This window comes from Scylla paramamosain, chromosome 2 (assembly GCF_035594125.1).
Source record: "Scylla paramamosain isolate STU-SP2022 chromosome 2, ASM3559412v1, whole genome shotgun sequence".
Classification (NCBI taxonomy): domain Eukaryota; kingdom Metazoa; phylum Arthropoda; class Malacostraca; order Decapoda; family Portunidae; genus Scylla; species Scylla paramamosain.
The window spans coordinates 39,730,738-39,754,316 of record NC_087152.1 but is presented as its reverse complement, the minus strand read 5'-3'; the positions used below and the strand labels follow the sequence as shown (position 1 = coordinate 39,754,316).

The 23,579-nt window shown below is 42.2% G+C and overlaps 2 protein-coding genes across 6 annotated transcripts in view; one reads left to right on the top strand and one right to left on the bottom strand.

Annotated features, from left to right (window-relative positions):
• LOC135114927 (uncharacterized) overlaps nt 1–23,579 on the bottom strand; it is a 364,637-nt gene that overhangs the window by 69,190 nt on the left and 271,868 nt on the right. For all 5 annotated transcript variants that reach the window (XR_010275727.1, XR_010275726.1, XM_064031235.1 and 2 more), the window contains one exon: nt 2,131–2,226. Coding sequence is in view for 3 of the 5 variants with exons in the window: in XM_064031235.1 (XP_063887305.1) it covers nt 2,155–2,226 (72 nt within the window). In the remaining 2 variants the exon portion in view is untranslated. The remainder of the gene's footprint in view (nt 1–2,130; nt 2,227–23,579) is intronic.
• LOC135114921 (PDF receptor-like) overlaps nt 1–23,579 on the top strand; it is a 150,739-nt gene that overhangs the window by 42,941 nt on the left and 84,219 nt on the right.

The following is a 23,579-nucleotide window of genomic DNA, read 5'->3' as shown; positions in this document are numbered from 1 at the left end:
GTTCCCTGCAGTGTACAGTGTTATTTGGCGTTAGGTAGGAGGTGCGTCATTCTTTTTTGCCAGAGCCTCAGTGCTGCCCTCTAGCGAGCAATATATGTACCATGTATAAGCAACTCTCATAGTTCATGGAAGTGTGTTTAATGTTTATGATCTTTCGCGTCTGTCACTGCATTGTGCTGAGGATACAACAATAGTGTGAAATATTGAAGTAATGGAAGCAGCTCTAAATCCATGCTTCATTTCAGTGCTCAGTCTGAGAGATGTGCGCCACTAATCTCTATAAGTCTCCCAGGGAAGTAAAAAGCTCCAACCATCTTTTTCCTTACGCCCCGGCAGAATAATAGACATAAGAGTGACTCAAAGGAAAAGGTTGACATTCACGAAGAAATTGGTTTCAGAAATATGATAAATTAAAAAGTCAACTTCAAAGAAACACACACACACACACACACACACACACACACACACACACACACACACACACACACACACACACACACACGCACAAACATTTTAAGCATTTAAGCAAAATTTCCTGACATGTGAACTCATATACATAATTTTACTCTCACAATCCATGAAATGGCAACAACATAAAATAGAATTTCTTTATCAACAATGCCTACCATGTGCATATATTCTTGAACTATTATGTTTATTGGACCTCATGCACCATTAATTATCAGACAACTTAGATTCGGTTGTTTATAAATTTTTCAAACGTCATTTTATTGTGAACACTGTAACACATTAGTGGTTCGTAGTGGCCGTGGTCATGGTTAGTGGTCTCCATTCATAACCAATACACCCCAGGTTACAACTCTACTTTTTTATTACATTATATCAACTTTATTTTTTATTTTGTAATCGTTCTTCAATACCTTTGCCGAAAAGCTTGAAAATCCTGCACAATATCAATCACGTACACATACTAGTGATAAATAAATGTTTAAAATGTTTAAGGTGGGGAAAATTTGGGTTTTCCTCCTTAACAATGTAGTCCTGGCAAAGGACGTAAGCCATGTAGCTGTGGCCTTGTAACCTGGCTATCCTGTCTAAGCGTCCTAAGCTTGGCGAGGCTTAGGATTCAACTTTCAAACCAATGAGGCGTCTCTGTTCCGAAGAAGAGTCAAGTAGGGTGAGAGAGAGAGAGAGAGAGAGAGAGAGAGAGAGAGAGAGAGAGAGAGAGAGAGAGAGAGAGAGAGAGAGAGAGAGAGAGAAGAATCACTAGTTCATATAAAAGTGCGGCATGAATAGTACATCAAGCCCAATTCTTCCTGGCACGCTCTGTCCATCCACTGTCCCTTTCACCTCTCCTCTCACAATGCTACACACATACCAAATAACCACAAACATGTCCGGCAAACACTACATTCAATAATCATCAATTCAATAGAGAAACACTGCCAAAATATACAATTCTATCATAGATTTTGTGGGACGTACACCTTTTCTGGCCTCTCTGTAGCTGTAGAGTTTTGCGTACATTGTTTCTCTATCCGATGTTCTAAATACACAGCCGTAGTGAGTAAAATAGTTGATGGACTGATCAATTGAGTTCTGGCACCGCAACAACAAAGGTGATATGAAACTGCTGCAAACATGAAGTCAACTTTGTCCCTCTCCGTGCTCGTATCTTTTTTTCTCTTTCCTCCCTCGCATTACGCAGTCTGCTTATTGATATTATTAATAACATGTTTCCTTTAGTTTTTAGGTGTTTAAGTACACTCGACGCTGTTATGCTGTTCACTTTGATGTATGCTGAGAGAGAGAGAGAGAGAGAGAGAGAGAGAGAGAGAGAGAGAGAGAGAGAGAGAGAGAGAGAGAGAGAGAGAGAGAGAGAGAGAGAGAGAGAGAGAGAGAGAGAGAGAGAGAGAGAGAGAGAGAGAGAGAGAGAGAGAGAGAGAGAGAGAGAGAGACCCTGGAAACGAACATGAATTAAACTGATACACAAACAAATAAAATACGAGTCAGTAGAATAAAATAATAAAACAGAGAGAGAGAGAGAGAGAGAGAGAGAGAGAGAGAGAGAGAGAGAGAGAGAGAGAGAGAGAGAGAGAGAGAGAGAGAGAGAGAGAGAGGAAGGGCAGGACATGAATATGGAGAAACATATGTAGCATAATCACTTACCGGATGAAGATATACATGTTTCATTCACAAGAGTTCCCCAAATGGAAGTTCTGCGAGGTTTACCGAGCCGCGTAATGGGTTGTCCAGCGAGTGACCCTGAAACAATAGACACACAAAGCTGAGGGGAGTCGCTGGCTGTGCTCCTAAATTAATCTCCGTCAGTTATACATCATACATGACAAATGTTCCTGTGATCCATTACTGTCAATGCATTACTTTCATATATTTTGGTCTTAACAGCGTAACGAATTGTACACACACACAATAAAAAAAAAACTACACAAATTGAAAATGAAAAGAATGCACAAATAAATAAATAAAAAAAAGATTAAATAACATAAGGAAAGCTGCAAGTAAGTCAGCAGGCTTAAACGTGTCAGTTCATGCATAAAATATCCTTTCCTATCAACTCCATCAATACATTTACACACACATACATCTCTCTCTCTCTCTCTCTCTCTCTCTCTCTCTCTCTCTCTCTCTCTCTGGTGATAAATACACGTAGATTACTGTCTATATTGACGACGCGCGCCATTGGAAAATCCGCTGTTCACGTAAAGCTGCTTCATAAATATTCAGTAGATTAACACTGACAACTATTTACGCACCAAAACTTTCCGCCTTCAACTAATCACGTTATGTACAATATCTGTGCAGCTCCAATTTTTTTTTTCCTTTTTTTTCTCCCACTTCCCCTCCTGTTCCCTGTCCCTTATCTGATGTCGTTGTGTGCGTTCACGTTAAACATTATCGTATTAATATCTTAATTTTTCGATTTGCCTGAATATTTTTTACCTATTTCTGATATCGGTGAACACTTATGCACGTAGTTCCTGTGATTATGATAACCTCGGCTGCCCAGGTTGGATGATTTGACTGTTCTCTGTATATGCGTGTGGGAGTATGTTCATTTAGTGTTAATATCTATATCCGACAATACAAGAAAGTTTTGTATAAATAATCTTTTTTTTTTTTACTATTCATATTGATTATAATTATTTCAAGTTCAAAGTATCAATAATTTTAAAGTGTTCAGGTTTCTTGTGGTGTTGTGTTGAAGTAGGAATACTTTAATAATGTTTGGTTTCATGAAGGTTCCTCTATTTTACTCTTATGATGAAGCACCTTAGACTGACTTCCTTCTCGTTGTTAATTCTGCCTGTGTCTGTATGTACTGATATGGTCACTGCTTTGTCATTAATTTAACTAACTATTTCCTTCATAGTGTTTGTAGATATATCTTGATCTACGCCGAAGTCTTTCTCACAGTCCACAAAATCTAAATGGGTGTACTTTATGGTTTCCTGGACTTGCTGGTATAATGAGTGGAAAGTCCAACTGTCTATTTTCGTCATTGGGCTTTGTCTATAGTCCTGGTTGCTCTCTTAATGAGGACCACTCAAGTAATTTTGTATGTACATATTTGATAAGGTAATAAGACAATAACTGTGTAGTTCTTGCAGCAGCATTACTACTGCATTGTACTGGGTAATATTGTGATAAAAGGCTTAAGGTATATACATTGCCAAAATTGAATTAATTAGTTTGTTGTATATTTTCATCCCTGAGTCTTTTAAGCAAACCATCGGTATACTGCGCCGGGCCGGAGACCACTCCTCGTCTTCCTTCGACTTCTTGAAACTTGCTGCACTCACAAGACAGTTTCTTTTTCATATCCACGTTTCTTTATTTTTGTTTCTTTATTTTGTGGATACTTCTTCATTTTTGCTCTCTTATAAGAATTTTGTCTCTTGAAGATTTGGTTTGCATAAGCATTCAAAGTTTGATTTGAATTTGTCATACTTGTCTTTCTTTAGACTCAGTGAAGAAGAACTTTAATGCAAAGCAGCGGCATCACCTAAAAAAAAATTTCGATTCTCTGATCACGTGTGTCGTAAAATCTTCAGAAGCGTAAGCCATGTGATCTTCAGTCATTGAAATCTTGAGGTTTTACTTTCATCGTCTTTCATGACGCCAAGATATCTCCAGAATTGGCTGGTATTTTTACAGATGTTTTGTGAATATTTTCATATTCAGATTCTCAGATTTTACAGAGAGACTCTTCATCTTCCTGCTGCTTCGTTAATTTCTGTTGTATTTGACCATTCCTCATCTGATTGGCAATGTTTCTTTGCACATCCTCACAATGCCAAAAACTATAAAGGTATCCTTTCGGCATAAAACATTTTGTTGTATATTACTCGTGCGCTACAAGTTCAAAAACATGAATTAAATCACAAGTATTTAGTATTGCCATGACCCCGTACCAGTGTCTCGGGTCACTTCACGCCACAGCATACTCTCCTCCATGTGTGCTCCATGTGGCAGGTTTAAGCAGCTTTGGAGTCTGGTTCAAAGAGGGGGCACTGAGCTGAAGTTAGTGACAGTTTGCATCATTGAGAACACCTGAGGCGGGTCATGTGCTGCTCCGAAACACAATTACATTCATTCATAAGGTGTATGACAAAGCTCTTCCACCTCCTGTGCTACACATGACAGAAAATTGTGGAGTGTTGCTATAAATATGTATGAGATAACTCCATAAGGGATGAGACCTTCAAGGTCCTAATTCCTGAGCCCTTGTGCTTCACCAACTGCCTAATGATGATGATGATGATGATGATGATGATGATGATGATGATGATGATGATGGTGATGATGATGGTGATGATGATAATGATGGTGATGATGATAATGATGGTAATGATGATGATGGTGATGATAATGATGGTAATGATGATGATTTTTTTTTTTTTTTTTTTTTTTTATGTAGGAAGGATACTGGCCAAGGGCAACAAAAATCTAATAAAAAAAATGCCCACTGAAATGCCAGTCCCTAAAAGGGTCAAAGCAGTGGTCAAAAATTGGTGGATAAGTGTCTTGAAACCTCCCTCTTGAAGGAATTCAAGTCATAGGAAGGTGGAAATACAGAAGCAGGCAAGGAGTTCCAGAGTTTACCAGAGAAAGGGATGAATGATTGAGAATACTGGTTAACTCTTGCGTTAGAGAGGTGGACAGAATAGGAGTGAGAGAAAGAAGAAAGTCTTGTGCAGCGAGGCCGCGGAAGGAGGGGAGGCATGCAGTTAGCAAGATCAGAAGAGCAGTTAGCATGAAAATAGCGGTAGAAGACAGCAAGAGATGCAACATTGCGGCGGTGAGAGAGAGGCTGAAGACAGTCAGTTAGAGGAGAGGAGTTGATGAGACGAAAAGCTTTTGATTCCACCCTGTCTAGAACAGCAGTATGAGTGGAACCCCCCAGACATGTGAAGCATACTCCATACATGGACGGATAAGGCCCTTGTACAGAGTTAGCAGCTGGGGGGTGAGAAAAACTGGCGGAGACGTCTCAGAACACCTAACTTCATAGAAGCTGTTTTAGCTAGAGATGAGATGTGAAGTTTCCAGTTCAGATTATAAGTAAAGGACAGACCGAGGATGTTCAGTGTAGAAGAGGGGGACAGTTGAGTGTCATTGAAGAAGAGGGGATGATGATGATGGTGATGATGATGATGATAGTGATGATGATGATGATGATGGTAGTGGTGGTGGTGGTGATGATGATGATGATGATGATGATGATGATAACAACAACAACAACAACAACAACAAGTACAACAACAATAATGATAATAATGAAAACAAAATGCAATAGTTTAATATCTTAAGCCTCGATTCCCACCACGAGGATCATGTTAAGACTACACACACACACACACACACACACACACACACACACAAATAAAAAAATAAAAATAAATAGAATAAAACAATCTTGTTACAATGTTATGACACCTCACTAGTGACAAGAGAAAATACCGTTCCATTTTCTTTGGAGACAGATTGAAAGATACCTCAGCCACGGCAACCCAGTTTTCCCGTCTCTGGATTTCTCTTGGTGGATGAAAGTAGGTCAGGCCTCGATCTCTTTAGTGTACCCAGCCACGGGTATATGAATGGGAGCGGAAAGGGTCTATGATTTCTGACGCTGATCAAGAAGACTTCAAATGTAGGTAAAGACTTTGTAGCTACTGAGAGTTACTGACATAGAAGTGAGGCTGACTCAGTTGCTATTCATTAAATCATTCATTCAGTCAACTCAATTATGGGATTGTGGAGGGAGCTGGAGTTGTGAGATGTTATGGACGGAGATGAGGTGTTTTGTGAGATGTTCTGTGCGAGGTTTCGTAAGATGCTGTAAGGCGTTGGGAGGTGGGTGTTTTGTAAGGTGCTGCAAGGTGGTTTGTCAGTGGTAATTTGATCGAGAGTGGCAGACGTAATCCTGCTGGTGTGAGTATTATTCCCACTCTGCTTAAAGGCGAGTGAGGAGGGAGGAGCTTGGATTTAGCCAGGGTGGATGTAAAACATTGATTGAGGATTGATCACGTTAGAGGAATGCAAGCTTATCCCTGCAAATGTAAGCTTATTTTATAAATCTCCGGGTGTTCATTGTTAATTCTTTCAACAACAAACCGTGATAGTTGGTTTTGTTTTATCCATCATGTTTGTATCTCTCAGCATATTGTTCTTAAGGTTGCACTTATTAATTTGCCAACGATATAAATTGATGATCAGTATTTATTGATTGTCGATGCTTAATTCTCAAAAAAGAAGTCGTAGCATGAATGAATTGTGGATTTATTTTAGTATAATACTAGTGGAAAAAGAATGATGTTATTACAACTTAGTGATATCAGAAGTTAGTGTAAAATTCCTTTTTTTAGATGTAAGGAAGCCTTGCAAAAAATACTTGACTTGAGTGGCGAATAAAAATCGTAAAGACAGAATTTGTAAGCCAACTTAAGTAGCTTTCACTTTCCTCAGGAATTTGTGGCATTGAGCTCCGCGCGTCCTCTTGATCTTCATACCCTTAAGAGATGAGTCGGCTTTCCGGCTTTTAACTCGCTCAATGGAATGTTTTTATAAGCCCACACCTTTTTATTTCACTGTAATACTTGTGAGAAAACTGAAAGAAAAGTCAACCAGGAAGTTTCTTATTTCTTTAAGTATATTTCGTATGTATGTATTATTTTTTTGCAATGAGAAAAGGATGCATTTGTGATTCGTTCATAGCCTTTGCCAACCTTCTTAAGACGAAGTGAGGTACAGGCACTCATCAAATCGTCTTCCGTCCATGTAAGGACAACAACACACAGCCTTCACACATTCAGATGTCAGCCCAGTATTGAAAAGACCCAGTGCAGGCAGGCTAAAGACCATATATCACACACACACACACACATACACACACACACACACACACACAGACCATACATAGGGAATTCTTCCTATAATGAATTAATTTGAATTTTGCTTTATATTCGTTGAATCACTTTCCAGTATGAAACAAAACCATATGGAGGAGGCAGTAGACACCTGCCGAAACGATAATTACTCCAGTGAGGTCTAAAGCACTGTTCAGGGGGTGCTGTGAACTTATCATTAAACCCAGCTGTGACCTCACTGAACGTTTCCCTTTGTGTCTCACAACACAAGGGGGTAGTCACAGCCTGCCCTCTAAAGACAACTCTCTTCCTCCACACAAAACTACAAGCACCTAATAACACACACACCCTTCACTCAAAAAATTTTAAAATCATGGCGACTCCTACACCAGCCTCGGAGTCCCCATCTGGGGAGGGGACCATAAATGTCCCCAGGTCGGACTGCCTTTCCGTCGACGACCCTAAGTGTCTTGACACCCCCTCAACTTTTTCTTCATTAACTTCTGCAACATTCGCGGTCTAAGATCTAATTTTCAATCTGTAGAACACCACCTCTCCTCTTCTAAACCTCATCTTCTTTTCCTCACTGAAACTCAGGTGTCTGAGGCAACTGACAGTAGCCCCTTTTCTGTTCCCTCCTACTTTCTCTATCCTCATTTTCGATCCAAAGCTGGATGCTGCGTTTATGTGCGCAATGACTTAACCTGCTCTCGTGCCCACGCTCTTGAATCTTCCGAGTTTTCCACCATCTGGCTACGACTACAGAGTCATTCTCATACTAAATTTATCTGTGCTGTATACCTCTCTCTTAACTCCTCTGACTATAAGAAATTCTTTGACTACTTAACTTCCAAAGTGGAGCACATTCTGACCCTCTTCCCTTTTGCAGAGATCTCCATTCTTGGAGACTTCAATGTTCACCACCAGCTTTGGCTTTCCTCTCCCTTCACTGACCATCCTGGTGAACTAGCCTACAACTTTGCTATCCTCCATGACCTAGAGCAATTGGTGCAACACCCTACTCGTATTCCTGACCGTCTTGGAGATACGCCCAACATTCTTGACCTTTTCCTGACCTCTAATCCTTCTGCTTATGCTGTCACCCTTTCTTCTCCGTTGGGCTCCTCCGATCACAATCTCATATCTTTATCTTGTCCTATCACTCCAATCCCTCCTCAGGATCCCCCTAAGCGAAGGTGCCTCTGGCGTTTTGCCTCTGCTAGTTGGGGGGACCTGAGGCGGTATTTTGCTGATTTTCCTTGGAATGACTACTGCTTCCGTGTCAGAGACCCGTCTTTGTGTGCTGAGCACATAACAGAGGTGATAGTGTCTGGCATGGAGGCGTACATTCCTCACTCTTTTTCTCGTCCTAAACCTTCTAAACCTTGGTTTAACACAGCTTGTTCTCGTGCTATACATGATAGAGAGGTGGCCCACAAAAGGTACTTAAGCCTTCCTTCACCAGAATCTCATGCACTTTATATTTCTGCCCGGAACCATGCCAAGTCTGTTCTCCAACTAGCCAAAAACTCCTTCATTAACAGAAAATGTCAAACCTTTCAAGATCTAACTCCCCTCGTGATTTCTGGCATCTAGCCAAAAATATCTCCAATAACTTTGCTTCTTCTTCTTTCCCTCCTCTACTTCAACCAGATGGCACCACTGCTATCACATCTATTTCTAAAGCTGAACTCTTTGCTCAAACCTTTGCTAAAAACTCTACCTTGGACGATTCTGGGCTTGTTCCTCCTCTCCTCCACCCTCTGACTACTTCATGCCTCGTATTAAAATTCTTCGTAATGATGTTTTCCATGCCCTCGCTGGCCTAAACCCTCAGAAGGCTTATGGACCTGATGGGGTCCCTCCTATTGTTCTCCGAAACTGTGCCTCCGTGCTTGCACCTTGCCTAGTCAAACTCTTTCAGCTCTGTCTGTCAACATCTACCTTTCCTTCTTGCTGGAAGTTTGCCTACATTCAACCTGTTCCTAAAAAGGGTGACCGCTCTAATCCCTCAAACTACCGTCCTATTGCTTTAATTTCCTGCTTATCTAAAGTTTTTGAATCTATCCTCAACAGGAAGATTCTTAAACATCTATCACTTCACAACCTTCTATCTGATCGCCAGTATGGGTTCCGTCAAGGACGCTCTACTGGTGATCTTCTGGCTTTCCTTACTGAGTCTTGGTCATCCTCTTTTAGAGACTTTGGTGAAACTTTTGCTGTTGCCTTGGACATATCAAAAGCCTTTGATAGAGTCTGGCACAAAGCTTTGATTTCCAAACTACCCTCCTACGGTTTCTATCCTTCTCTCTGTAACTTCATCTCAAGTTTCCTTTCTGACCGTTCTATTGCTGCTGTGGTAGACGGTCACTGTTCTTCTCCTAAATCTATTAACAGTGGTGTTCCTCAGGGTTCTGTCCTGTCACCCACTCTCTTCTTATTATTCATTAATGATCTTCTAAACCAAACTTCTTGTCCTATCCACTCTATGCTGATGATACCACCCTGCACTTTTCCACGTCTTTTCATAGACGTCCAACCCTTCAGGAGGTAAACATATCACGCAGGGAAGCCACAGAACGCCTGACTTCTGATCTTTCTAAAATTTCTGATTGGGGCAGAGCAAACTTGGTATTGTTCAATGCCTCAAAAACTCAATTCCTCCATCTATCAACTCGACACAATCTTCCAGACAACTATCCCCTCTTCTTCAATGACACTCAGCTGTCCCCCTCTTCTACACTGAACATCCTCGGTCTGTCCTTTACTTATAATCTGAACTGGAAACTTCACATCTCATCTCTAGCTAAAATGGCTTCTATGAAGTTAGGTGTTCTGAGACGTCTCCGCCAGTTTTTCTCACCCCCCCAGCTGCTAACTCTGTACAAGGGCCTTATCCGTCCATGTATGGAGTATGCTTCACATGTCTGGGGGGGTTCCACTCATACTGCTGTTCTAGACAGGGTGGAATCAAAAGCTTTTCGTCTCATCAACTCCTCTCCTCTAACTGACTGTCTTCAGCCTCTCTCTCACCGCCGCAATGTTGCATCTCTTGCTGTCTTCTACCGCTATTTTCATGCTAACTGCTCTTCTGATCTTGCTAACTGCATGCCTCCCCTCCTTCCGCGGCCTCGCTGCACAAGACTTTCTTCTTTCTCTCACTCCTATTCTGTCCACCTCTCTAACGCAAGAGTTAACCAGTATTCTCAATCATTCATCCCTTTCTCTGGTAAACTCTGGAACTCCTTGCCTGCTTCTGTATTTCCACCTTCCTATGACTTGAATTCCTTCAAGAGGGAGGTTTCAAGACACTTATCCACCAATTTTTGACCACTGCTTTGACCCTTTTAGGGACTGGCATTTCAGTGGGCATTTTTTTATTAGATTTTTGTTGCCCTTGGCCAGTATCCTTCCTACATAAAAAAAAAAAAAAAAAAAAAAAAAATATCACATTGTATAATTCAATAATCTTTTTTAACGAGATGTTCGAAGAAGAATATTCTCAATTTCCCAACATCACCATCACCATAATATTTATTTTTTTTTTCACGCGGGAAACAAAGCCACAATGCAAAACAAATATTCCCAGCACTTATGGCACCATGGAGAGAAACAGCCTTGACTCATACTCTAAAGCGACGGCCACGTTAGGAGCTCCAAACAGTCAGGTCCACACAGGCCAGGAACATGGAAGCGACAAGCACAAGTAATGTCCGTGGGCCGAGGAGAACCCTGGCGCTTCATTTCCCTGATAGCAAAGAATCGTGAAAAATATGTGAACCTCGCAAACTACCAAAGTGGGAGAGAGAGAGAGAGAGAGAGAGAGAGAGAGAAAGAGAGAGAGAGAGAGAGAGAGAGAGAGAGAGAGAGAGAGAGAGAGAGAGAGAGAGAGAGAGAGAGAGAGAGAGAGAGAGAGAGAGAGAGAGAGAGAGAGAGAGAGAGAGATTGACAGGGAAACAAAGGAGGCGACCACGGCCACAAAAGAAAATGGGGAATGATTGGACACTAAGGGAAAGAAAAAGAGGCGGCAGAAAATGAGTGTAGCGGTCCCTCGGTGCCTCTTCCACCTCGCTGCCATCACTCCCCGTCACCTCGCGTCCCACTGACCTGCACTCCGTCGGCCCGTCCCTGTATTAGCCCTACTCCCGCCGTGCCTCACTGCCTCACCCGTCACCCCTGCCCTGCCTCATCTGTCCCGCGTGGTGGTGTGCTCTTTCATCCCCGCACCGTCACCTACCTGGATTCTGCATCTTGATTTTATGGTGCTGCTCATTAGAGGTGCTTTAACAAGAAGTCTTTATACATATTAGGGATTTGGTTTTGTTGGTTCATATTTCAGACATGTTTTTGTGACACGTTATGAGACAATGCACTATCTGGTTATCGTGTCACCTTTTTTTTTTTTTTTATACTGCATACCTTCATCTTTCTCCTCATTCCCTTTCCGTGTGATATATAACAATTCACTGCGCTAAAAGTACTATAGGCAATCCTAACAAGCGGCAGGGAGGAGAAATGGGTAAAAAAAAACCCATTATTTTCAACTTCTAGCCAGTTTAATGTTTAGACATGGCTGCAGGACAAAAAAAAAGTCCCGGAGTGGTTTTAAAATGTGTGTAGACGATATGTAAAATAACAAAAAGGTTAATCACCATAAAAATAAGTGGCTTCATTTTTTTTTTTTTTTTTTTTTTTTTTATGTAGGAAGGATACTGGCCAAGGGCAACAAAAATCTAATAAAAAAAAATGCCCACTGAAATGCCAGTCCCTAAAAGGGTCAAAGCAGTGGTCAAAAATTGGTGGATAAGTGTCTTGAAACCTCCCTCTTGAAGGAATTCAAGTCATAGGAAGGTGGAAATACAGAAGCAGGCAAGGAATTCCAGAGTTTACCAGAGAAAGGGATGAATGATTGAGAATACTGGTTAACTCTTGCGTTAGAGAGGTGGACAGAATAGGAGTGAGAGAAAGATGAAAGTCTTGTGCAGCGAGGCCGCGGAAGGAGGGGAGGCATGCAGTTAGCAAGATCAGAAGAGCAGTTAGCATGAAAATAGCGGTAGAAGACAGCTAGAGATGCAACATTGCGGCGGTGAGAGAGAGGCTGAAGACAGTCAGTTAGAGGAGAGGAGTTGATGAGACGAAAAGCTTTTGATTCCACCCTGTCTAGAAGAGCAGTATGAGTGGAACCCCCCCAGACATGTGAAGCATACTCCATACATGGACGGATAAGGCCCTTGTACAGAGTTAGCAGCTGGGGGGGTGAGAAAAACTGGCGGAGACGTCTCAGAACACCTAACTTCATAGAAGCTGTTTTAGCTAGAGATGAGATGTGAAGTTTCCAGTTCAGATTATAAGTAAAGGACAGACCGAGGATGTTCAGTGTAGAAGAGGGGGACAGTTGAGTGTCATTGAAGAAGAGGGGATAGTTGTCTGGAAGATTGTGTCGAGTTGATAGATGGAGGAATTGAGTTTTTGAGGCATTGAACAATACCAAGTTTGCTCTGCCCCAATCAGAAATTTTAGAAAGATCAGAAGTCAGGCGTTCTGTGGCTTCCCTGCGTGATATGTTTACCTCCTGAAGGGTTGGACGTCTATGAAAAGACGTGGAAAAGTGCAGGGTGGTATCATCAGCATAGGAGTGGATAGGACAAGAAGTTTGGTTTAGAAGATCATTAATGAATAATAAGAAGAGAGTGGGTGACAGGACAGAACCCTGAGGAACACCACTGTTAATAGATTTAGGAGAAGAACAGTGACCGTCTACCACAGCAGCAATAGAACGGTCAGAAAGGAAACTTGAGATGAAGTTACAGAGAGAAGGATAGAAACCGTAGGAGGGTAGTTTGGAAATCAAAGCTTTGTGCCAGACTCTATCAAAGGCTTTTGATATGTCCAAGGCAACAGCAAAAGTTTCACCAAAGTCACTAAAAGAGGATGACCAAGACTCAGTAAGGAAAGCCAGAAGATCACCAGTAGAGCGGCCTTGACGGAACCCATACTGGCGATCAGATAGAAGGTTGTGAAGTGATAGATGTTTAAGAATCTTCCTGTTGAGGATAGATTCAAAAACTTTAGATAAGCAGGAAATTAAAGCAATAGGACGGTAGTTTGAGGGATTAGAGCGGTCACCCTTTTTAGGAACAGGTTGAATGTAGGCAAACTTCCAGCAAGAAGGAAAGGTAGATGTTGACAGACAGAGCTGAAAGAGTTTGACTAGGCAAGGTGCAAGCACGGAGGCACAGTTTCGGAGAACAATAGGAGGGACCCCATCAGGTCCATAAGCCTTCTGAGGGTTTAGGCCAGCGAGGGCATGGAAAACATCATTACGAAGAATTTTAATACGAGGCATGAAGTAGTCAGAGGGTGGAGGAGAGGGAGGAACAAGCCCAGAATCGTCCAAGGTAGAGTTTTTAGCAAAGGTTTGAGCAAAGAGTTCAGCTTTAGAAATAGATGTGATAGCAGTGGTGCCATCTGGTTGAAGTAGAGGAGGGAAAGAAGAAGAAGCAAAGTTATTGGAGATATTTTTGGCTAGATGCCAGAAATCACGAGGGGAGTTAGATCTTGAAAGGTTTTGACATTTTCTGTTAATGAAGGAGTTTTTGGCTAGTTGGAGAACAGACTTGGCATGGTTCCGGGCAGAAATATAAAGTGCATGAGATTCTGGTGAAGGAAGGCTTAAGTACCTTTTGTGGGCCACCTCTCTATCATGTATAGCACGAGAACAAGCTGTGTTAAACCAAGGTTTAGAAGGTTTAGGACGAGAAAAAGAGTGAGGAATGTACGCCTCCATGCCAGACACTATCACCTCTGTTATGCGCTCAGCACACAAAGACGGGTCTCTGACACGGAAGCAGTAGTCATTCCAAGGAAAATCAGCAAAATACCGCCTCAGGTCCTCCCAACTAGCAGAGGCAAAACGCCAGAGGCACCTTCGCTTAGGGGGATCCTGAGGAGGGATTGGAGTGATAGGACAAGATAAAGATATGAGATTGTGATCGGAGGAGCCCAACGGAGAAGAAAGGGTGACAGCATAAGCAGAAGGATTAGAGGTCAGGAAAAGGTCAAGAATGTTGGGCGTATCTCCAAGACGGTCAGGAATACGAGTAGGGTGTTGCACCAATTGCTCTAGGTCATGGAGGATAGCAAAGTTGTAGGCTAGTTCACCAGGATGGTCAGTGAAGGGAGAGGAAAGCCAAAGCTGGTGGTGAACATTGAAGTCTCCAAGAATGGAGATCTCTGCAAAAGGGAAGAGGGTCAGAATGTGCTCCACTTTGGAAGTTAAGTAGTCAAGTATTTACTTTGACGATCACTTAAATTTTGTTCTTTTATTTTCTGCCTAAAGCGTTATTTCTGCAAAGAACACCGTGATTCAGTTTTGATATTAACGAAAATATTATGAATTATAACATCAGGTCAAAATAATAATGTAAAAAAAATAGTTGTCTATTCCGCAATATAATGAGCGCCATACCTGCGCATAATTTTCATATGGTTGTATTTTCTTTCTAATAAAATTATACATTATAAAGATAAACACAAATAAACCAAAATACTTTATGTCTTTTCAAACACTTTCCCTTAATCTAAATTGATTCATATGACCCCATTCAAATTCCCCAAGGACACGAGTCGCATTTTTTTTCTTACACTGATAAAATATTCGTATTCCCTTTCCAACCACAACGTCCCATCACATTTCCTGGACTGCTACACAATTCCCCGGTACCGCCAGTGTTTGCCCACCTCTCCCGATGATAAGACGGTGGCGGTATATTTCACAGACACTCTTCTGTCACATGCGAGAGAAAACCAGATAAAGAGAAACAAATCGCTGGCCAAGGAAGAGGAAGGGACGAAATTTTAAAGCAGATATGGTCTTGTGCATGTGAGAAAAATTGATAGCAGAGTTTGGGTTTGACTCGGACCTGACACACACACACACACACACACACAGACACACACACACACAGAGAAGGAGAGAGAGAGAGAGAGAGAGAGAGAGAGAGAGAGAGAGAGAGAGAGAGAGAGAGAGAGAGAGAGAGAGAGAGAGAGAGAGAGAGAGAGAGAGAGAGAGAGAGAGAGAGAGAGAGAGAGAGAGAGAGAGAGAGAGAGAGAGAGAGAGAGAGAGAGAGAGAGAGAGAGAGAGAGAGAAATATTATGGACGAGCATATTACCTCCTGCTGCCCTTCCTGGAAAGAAAAAAAAGGAGGAAGCGCACGGAAACACACGCCACAGTGGATGGTGACTGTGTGGGAGCTTTTACCCCGGCGGGAGGGGGCACTTGGAGCGAGGAGACAAAAGCTTCCCTCACGCCACCACCAACACAATCTCCCTTGCCCGCCCCGACCTTATAAGCATTACGGTCACGCGAAAATATATGCTATGACAATGGTCTCCCTCTTCCTGCACCACACAGGCACACACAGGTCCATATTCTGAAACACGTCTGGCCGCACCTTTGACTTTCAAAAGGCTCTAGTTGAAGTTACACAGGTTTTTGAGAGTGTTTTTCTTATGGTTCTAATGACAGACTAACAACATTTCTACGTTATTAACAGGAGAAACACTCTTAAGAATCCGGGTAATAATCTTTGTGGCCTTTGAATATACTCGTGGTGCAAAGCAAAGCGTTTCTGCATACGTGTCACAGATACACACAGCGACATACAGGAGTCAGATGGAGGTGGAAGGTGCAATGACTGATGACGGAATGGATGGCAGGCTTTCACAGGCTTATTCAGGGCCACGTCACACGCCGCTCTGTTGCACTTGAAGAGTTGTACTTAGTCAGAATGAGCGAGTGACATGTTGATGACACGTTTGATGACAGGGTAAAAGTTATCAGCTACTGCACCCGAGAGAATGTTAACTACTCTGCTGCTGGTGGAGAGAGAGTGAGAGAGAGAGAGAGAGAGAGAGAGAGAGAGAGAGAGAGAGAGAGAGAGAGAGAGAGAGAGAGAGAGAGAGAGAGAGAGAGAGAGAGAGAGAGAGAGAGAGAGTATTGATGACAGAAACAGTTGAGTGCAGGTATACAAAGGCATCATGGCGGTGCATTCCACGCCTCTGTGCATCTCACCGCTAGTAACACAAAGCTGCACAAAACACCACGCTAGCTTGCAAAAGTTAGGGCATGGCTGTCTACACAAGAACCGCTAAAATATGTACATGAAATTCCGCGGACACAGATAAACACTGCCTGCTGACTCCTTACCCCTGCCGGCACTCATCCCTACTATAGTGTGTGGTGCCGCCCTTCCCTGCCAGCAGTCATGTGTGGTTGTGATTGCCAGCAGTCACCTTTACACTCCCTTAACCTAAGTGGCTGGTAAGGGAGGCCGCCAGAACCCTGCTGCCGTACTAATGCTCGCCTACACCCTCCGTCCCCCATCTGTTGTGTGCGTGCCTTAATTGCTCCCGTGCTCACAATGGAGGAAATGTATTAGAGATGGAGAGCATTGTGTTCACTTTCTCTTGTAGATGCATATTACTGGTTTCCTTGTTGCATTAAAACTGTGAATATGATGATGCCATATTTGTTTTAAGCCAGTAGCAATGATGATGACATTAGTGCTCCACGCGATTGGCGAGATTGACAGTTCAGGTCTGAAACATCGCGAGTAAGTGAATGAGGGACTAAGGCACCACAAAGAAATGTTATGACTAAAACATGGAAATAAAACTACAAGCGATCAACAAGCACGTGGCCGAACTCCTACCATAATCGTCCCGAAATTTCATATTCATGCCACGAGGGTACAGTTTTCTCTGAGTTGACACCCACAGACTTGAAGGCGTTAGGGTAATTCAAATCTGTGACAGCATTCCTACGAGTTCGAGGACTGTTAGAATGTCTGCTTGTTTATTCTTATCAACTACTTTTTCTAACGCATGTTCTCCCTCTACGGTAAGGTTGTCTGGTGTATAGAAGCCAGTACATCCTAAACATAAGATATAATGCCTCACACGCACCTATTCAGGATTATAATAAGATTCTGCATTTGTATAATTTAGGTCAGGAATGTCAATGTCAATATAGATAACGTGGACTAGGTCAGCTTTTTGTATCACAGTGACGTTTCCCACCGTGGTGTCCTTTATTCACCATTCCAAATTGCCAAACTTCAGCAATCTGCAATTTGGAACAGGGCTCTGGCGGGAACTTTCACCTCCTAACTAGCAATATCAGTAATGTGGTAAGGGAGGCATCGACAACATTCCCGATTCTGTGGACGCTAATCTTGTTTGGTTTCGGCAGCACTGACTCAGACTTCCTCAGTACACCAAGCAGTCACGTATTGCAAGGCAGGATCGAGGTTCACTACGGCAGTAACTACAGCTTTGTAAATGATGACGTAACTCCCACCACCACTAGACTTGAGGTAAAAAAATCACTCAACAGGTAATTACCACTCTTTCAGTAGCGCCAAAACATGCCGACTGTTAAGAGAGTTATCAGACATTTACCTGAAAAAAAAAATAAAGAATAAAAAAATAATTGTCATTTTTCCTTTGACAATTTGTATCGGCGAATTCTGAACATGATTATTCTCTTGGGGTAATGTAGAATGTAGCATGAATACAGAGAGAGAGAGAGAGAGAGAGAGAGAGAGAGAGAGAGAGAGAGAGAGAGAGAGAGAGAAAGAGAGAGAGAGAGAGAGAGAGGAGAGAGAGAGAGAGAGAATCACAAAATAGATAGGACGACTCAGTTCTGTGTGGGGGAATATAGATATGGGTTGGCACACAGAAAGACACCAGCAGAGTACCACCACGCGTGTGCCGACATACGATACACAAAGCTTATGGCAGCGGCTCTCCCTGCACAAAGGAAGTATTTGCGGACAAGGGATGAAGAGGAAGCCCTGGAAAGGAGATGCTGGAGTGAGAAAGAAGGGGTGCGGGCGAGCTGGATCACACAAAAGGTCTGTGGAGAAGAAACCACTGACTTCATAATGGACTGCGCTAAGAAGGAAGGTTGATATTACAGTTAAGACAAGGAGACTTAACAGGTGCGGTGGAGCGGCGCGGTGAGGGAGGGCAGTGGCTTAGGAGGTTATGCTGCTTGAGAGAGAGAGAGAGAGAGAGAGAGAGAGAGAGAGAGAGAGAGAGAGAGAGAGAGAGAGAGAGAGAGAGAGAGAGAGAGACAGAGAGAGAGAGAGAGAGAGAGAGAGAGAGAGGAGAGAGAGAGAGAGAGAGAGAGAGAGAGAGAGAGAGAGAGAGAGAGAGAGAGAGAGAGAGAGAGAGACCCTTAAAACTCACATCTTTGATCAATAAGACTAATTACTTTTTTTTTTTTTCCAGCATCCCTCGGTCATTATTCCCGTACATCCCAGCACCCACACGTTCATTTGCTACCTTTTCCTTATCACCTGTCCGAGCTCCCTACTCCTCCTGCACCTTCTTTATATAACTTTTCTCTTCCACCCCTTCCACCCTCCGCATTTCTTTGCCTCTGTCTATCGAGTTTGGCCAAAAATTGTCTCAAATTTCTGTATCGTTTCCATCATTCTTTCTCTTCTACCCGCTCGCCAGACTTGACACGCAACATCTTCTCTTGCCTCTCGCCAGCCCACGACCACCACCACTACATTTTTTTTTTTTTTTTATGTGACATGAAGCCTCTCCATCTTGTATCCCCTCTCTACTTTCTCATCTTTGTGGCTCTTCCATCTTCCTGCCCCTCGTTCCTTTCTCACGGGACTTGGAATGCTCTCTCTCTCTCTCTCTCTCTCTCTCTCTCTCTCTCTCTCTCTCTCTCTCTCTCTCTCTCTCTCTCTCTGCACATACCCCGATGAATGAGTAGTGGCAAGAACACACACTATAAAACGAAAGCGAAAATAAATGAAGTAATAAATAAGTTTGCTTCTGAAATGTAGCGGTGGCTTATTGAGTTTTTATCCGTATGTAAGCAGCGTATCGGGAAGAGATATTCTTTATACCGGAGAAGCTACATCGCAAATCGACATGAATTTTCCTTTTTTAGAAATGTATTTTTATTCGCCGTTTCCGTTACCAATATTAGCTGCATACTGTGATAGAGACAATGAGGACTGCACTGGTGAGAGTTTCAGCATGTTACCTCCATTGCTCTGTAGTGTAAATGAGTAGTGGAAATAGTAGTAAATTGTAGTGGAAATGAGTGGGGGCTTTCATGGATGTTTTCATAATTGTTATAATATATATGTATTTTTTTTTTTTTACCGGGATTTTGCATTGTGTACGGAAAAATAATGTTTGTGGGGTTTTCAAAACTGATTCTACGACTGCAGTGTTAGTTTGACAAGGATTCTGCATTATGTATGGGAAAATTAGTGTGATTTGAAGAGTGCTTTCATGACCAGTGATAGTTTGACAGGAATAGTGAATCATGTAAAAGAAAAAAATAGAGGTGTTTTCAAGGATCTTTTCAGTTTGGAGAGGTTTCTGCATCATGTGTGGGGAAAAAAACACGCGTGAGAAGTTGAGAACCCTGTGAGTGATCTCTGTGGCCTTTGAAAATAGTCTTGATGAGAGAACAAAGCGTTTTAAGAAATTGGTTCCTTACTATTACTTCTGATATTACTGACTTCTTCCTTTGATACCTCTTCTTTAACCTCACCTATCTTTCAATCTTTCGTATTCCTATCATCATTACTACTGTCACCACACTAACTGCGTGGTAGGACGGCGAACACTATCATAAAAGTTTTCAGTAAAATATTTATCTCCATAGTATTTAAATGCCTACTCAACGTTTATTTAGATTAACTCGTGTAATGTAATGAAGGCAGAGTAGTGTTGAATTGCTCTTGTCCTTTCTCTCTCTCTCTCTCTCTCTCTCTCTCTCTCTCTCTCTCTCTCTCTCTCTCTCTCTCTCTCTCTCTCTCTCTCTTACAACACTTTACCACCCCATTCCACAACAGCTGTCTTCAAACACTCGAAGCAGACATCCCACCAAGCATTTCCTCGTCATCTGTATCCCACTAATTCCCTATTTAACCAAACTATCTCAGGACGATGCATTTCTTGATCTCCATTACTTACAGCTTCATCCTTCAACAGACACACCTAACCTACAGACATACACTTTCATGTAATCATTTTAGTACGGAGGGTTTCTTCATCTATGCTATTCTATAACTTCTTTTTAAGTAAATTTTCCATATACACTTTTATTTTTTGACACCCAGGCTTCTTTTTACACTCATTCTATTTTCCTAGTTGAATACAATACCTTTTGACCTTTGCTTCAGGTACGGATCTGTTTTGTATATACCAGTGTCCTTAAAAAGTGTTTTCCCGAGGTGCCTTTATTACTCCCACGTCCTTAGTCCCCGTCTCATATCATCTACCTTAATGATCCCACCTCAGATTTGATCCCTTTGATCCCTTTCTGCTTTGATCCCTTTGATCCCTTTCTGTTTTGATTTTCTCTCCATGCTTCCAAGCCTGTAGATGAAAGCAAGATATCTGAAGTCTCTTATTTATTATTTGCCATTCATATGCAAGGCAGTCTTCAGAGCATTCACTCAGTACTCACTGAGAATGTGCAAAATTAATATCATCATCTTTTCTCTCATAATTCATCTTCAATATCGTTCACATTTAATTCCAGTCTTCTGCTTTTATTGGCAGCATTAAATCAACTTTTTTTTTTTTTTTGATCGCTTTCATATACTGCCATCAAGAGAACCTCATCAGCAAACAGAAAAGTAATCTATCTCCATTGTGCATCATTCCCTGCCATCTCTAACATTACCAACCCTTGCTTTCGTCACTCCGTCCACGGCGTTCCCTGCCAGGGCGACAATGTCCACCGCTGCCTGGTAACAACACACAAAACCAGAAACATAAGGAACACAAAGGGAATTACCAAAATTGTGCTAGGAAATTAAAGCCTTCCGGGCATTGCATCGTACATGACGCCATCCCTTCCGGTGCTCGGGGCAACCACCGCAGACTACCGATACAATCCAGTAACTAAAATGCTACCCAGAAAGGCCTCTTTTGTTATTGGAGGAGGAAATGTGAAACATTCTTAAGTTCTCTTTTCAATATATATATATATATATATATATATATATATATATATATATATATACATATATATATATATATATATATATATATATATATATATATATATATATATATATATATATATATATATATATATATATATATATATATATATATATATATATATATATATATATATATATATATATAATACAGTTGTACTACTGTATATCCAAAATATCTCATCAGTAATTCCACATTTGCTAATGAACATCAAGCTGCGAATCTCTCCAAAGCTATTTGCATTCCCTGTCTGTTCGTCATTCATGAAATCATTAGGATACGGATCTGTCTCCTGGCGATGGCAATGTGAATGCTGCATACCTGACCTTGGAACACACCAGGGAATGCTCTCATAATACACGAGTATTTGCAACTAACTATTTGCACTGCCAGCAGTCCATCTTGCCAATAACTGAACAAGTTTTCCCGCTCCTGGGAAACCATAATTTCCAAGCAACTCACAGCAACTAACAATTAATGATATTTGCTAGAAATCTGAGGCCATTCAGCTTTTGTAAGCAAAGCTAACACTGCATATGACTCATCTACACATTGCATTCTTGTTTCCGATATTGCATCGCTGTCCGCCATTCCTGCAGAGTGAAGCACGGTGTTCTGCATTGTTTCACAATACATTTTAAAACAAAACGTGACGCTTCCAACCACAATGAGCCGAGTCCTTCAGTGCCTCCATTAAGCTTCCATTCATCAGCCACGTAGAGAGGCTGTGCGATGACTGACTGGTGATCTCAACACGTGCGGCTCTGTTTTCACACCTGCTCCCTCTTGGTTCCAGGTATCCTCTTTATGATCTATAAAACCTAACTATAGTTTTTATCTTTCACTGAAACGGAGAAAAGAGAAAGAATATACCGCGCACGACTCCAAATGACGAGCGGCGCGGCTCTCACTCAGGTGTGGCTGGGAACACAACACCTGCCTGGGCTCGGTGGCGTGATGACCACAAAGTTTGATATCGAAAAAAAATATATTGCTTTTGGCGGAAATTGTTTTACGTCCACTTTTCCTACGAACACACACACACACACACACACACACACACACACACACACACACACACACACACACACACACACACACACATACACACACACACACATACACACACACCCGCGAGTGCACAAACAAGCAGACAAGTTAACACCAACCACAACAACAAAGTAAGCAAACACGAAATGAACCGTACGGGAAAAAGCACTCAAGATTATGGTTTTATCAAATGTCGCCAGCACTAGGTTTTCCAGGAGAGAGAGAGAGAGAGAGAGAGAGAGAGAGAGAGAGAGAGAGAGAGAGAGAGAGAGAGAGAGAGAGAGAGAGAGAGAGAGAGAGAGAGAGAGGCACATACCAGACAGACAGACGACACACAGAGACAGACAAAAAGATGCGATCAGAAAAAAAAAAGACATTACATACACACATACAAACAAGGCTAACAGAAAGACAACCAGAGACATACAAGGCGAACAGATAGAGAGCTAAAGAGAAACACAGACAGTACAAGCTGAAGCAGTAGGTCAGAACTTCCAAACAACCAGATGAAACTACCCCCTAAAGCTTTCAACATCACCATCAGTTACACGCGTGCTGGACAGGGCGAAGGTTAATTGAATCGAGGGAAACTGTGATGGAGTTTTCCGCCTCTACTAACCCACTACTCCAGGTTACCTTTACTGGGAATCTGGGGCGGGGGCGTTAGTGGGAGCCTATGCTGAAGTCAATGAGGGAGAGAGACACGAGGGAGGAGACGGGAGAGGGAGATGGAGTGGTAAAAGGCCTAGGTGAGATGGGCGGTGTTTAGTGCGCCTTTAACGTGATTCACGGCGCTCCCTGTCACTACCCTTCCTTCCTGGACACAAAAATAAATGCCCGGATATAGTGAAAATAGGACAGGGACACAGGACACACGAAGGATGGGAGAGAGGGCACAGGGAGGATGAGAGGACATAAGGAAGATGAGAGGATACAAAAAGAGGAGGCAGAGGACAGAGGGACGGTGATTTGAAGACAAAAGAATGATGAGAGGACAAAGGGAGAGTGAGAGGTCACAAGGAGAATGAGAACAGGGCAGAGAAAAAAATAGAAGGGGGAACACAGGAGGGTGAGACAGAGACAAAGGGAGGATGAGAGGACACAGGTAAGCCGAGAAGCAAA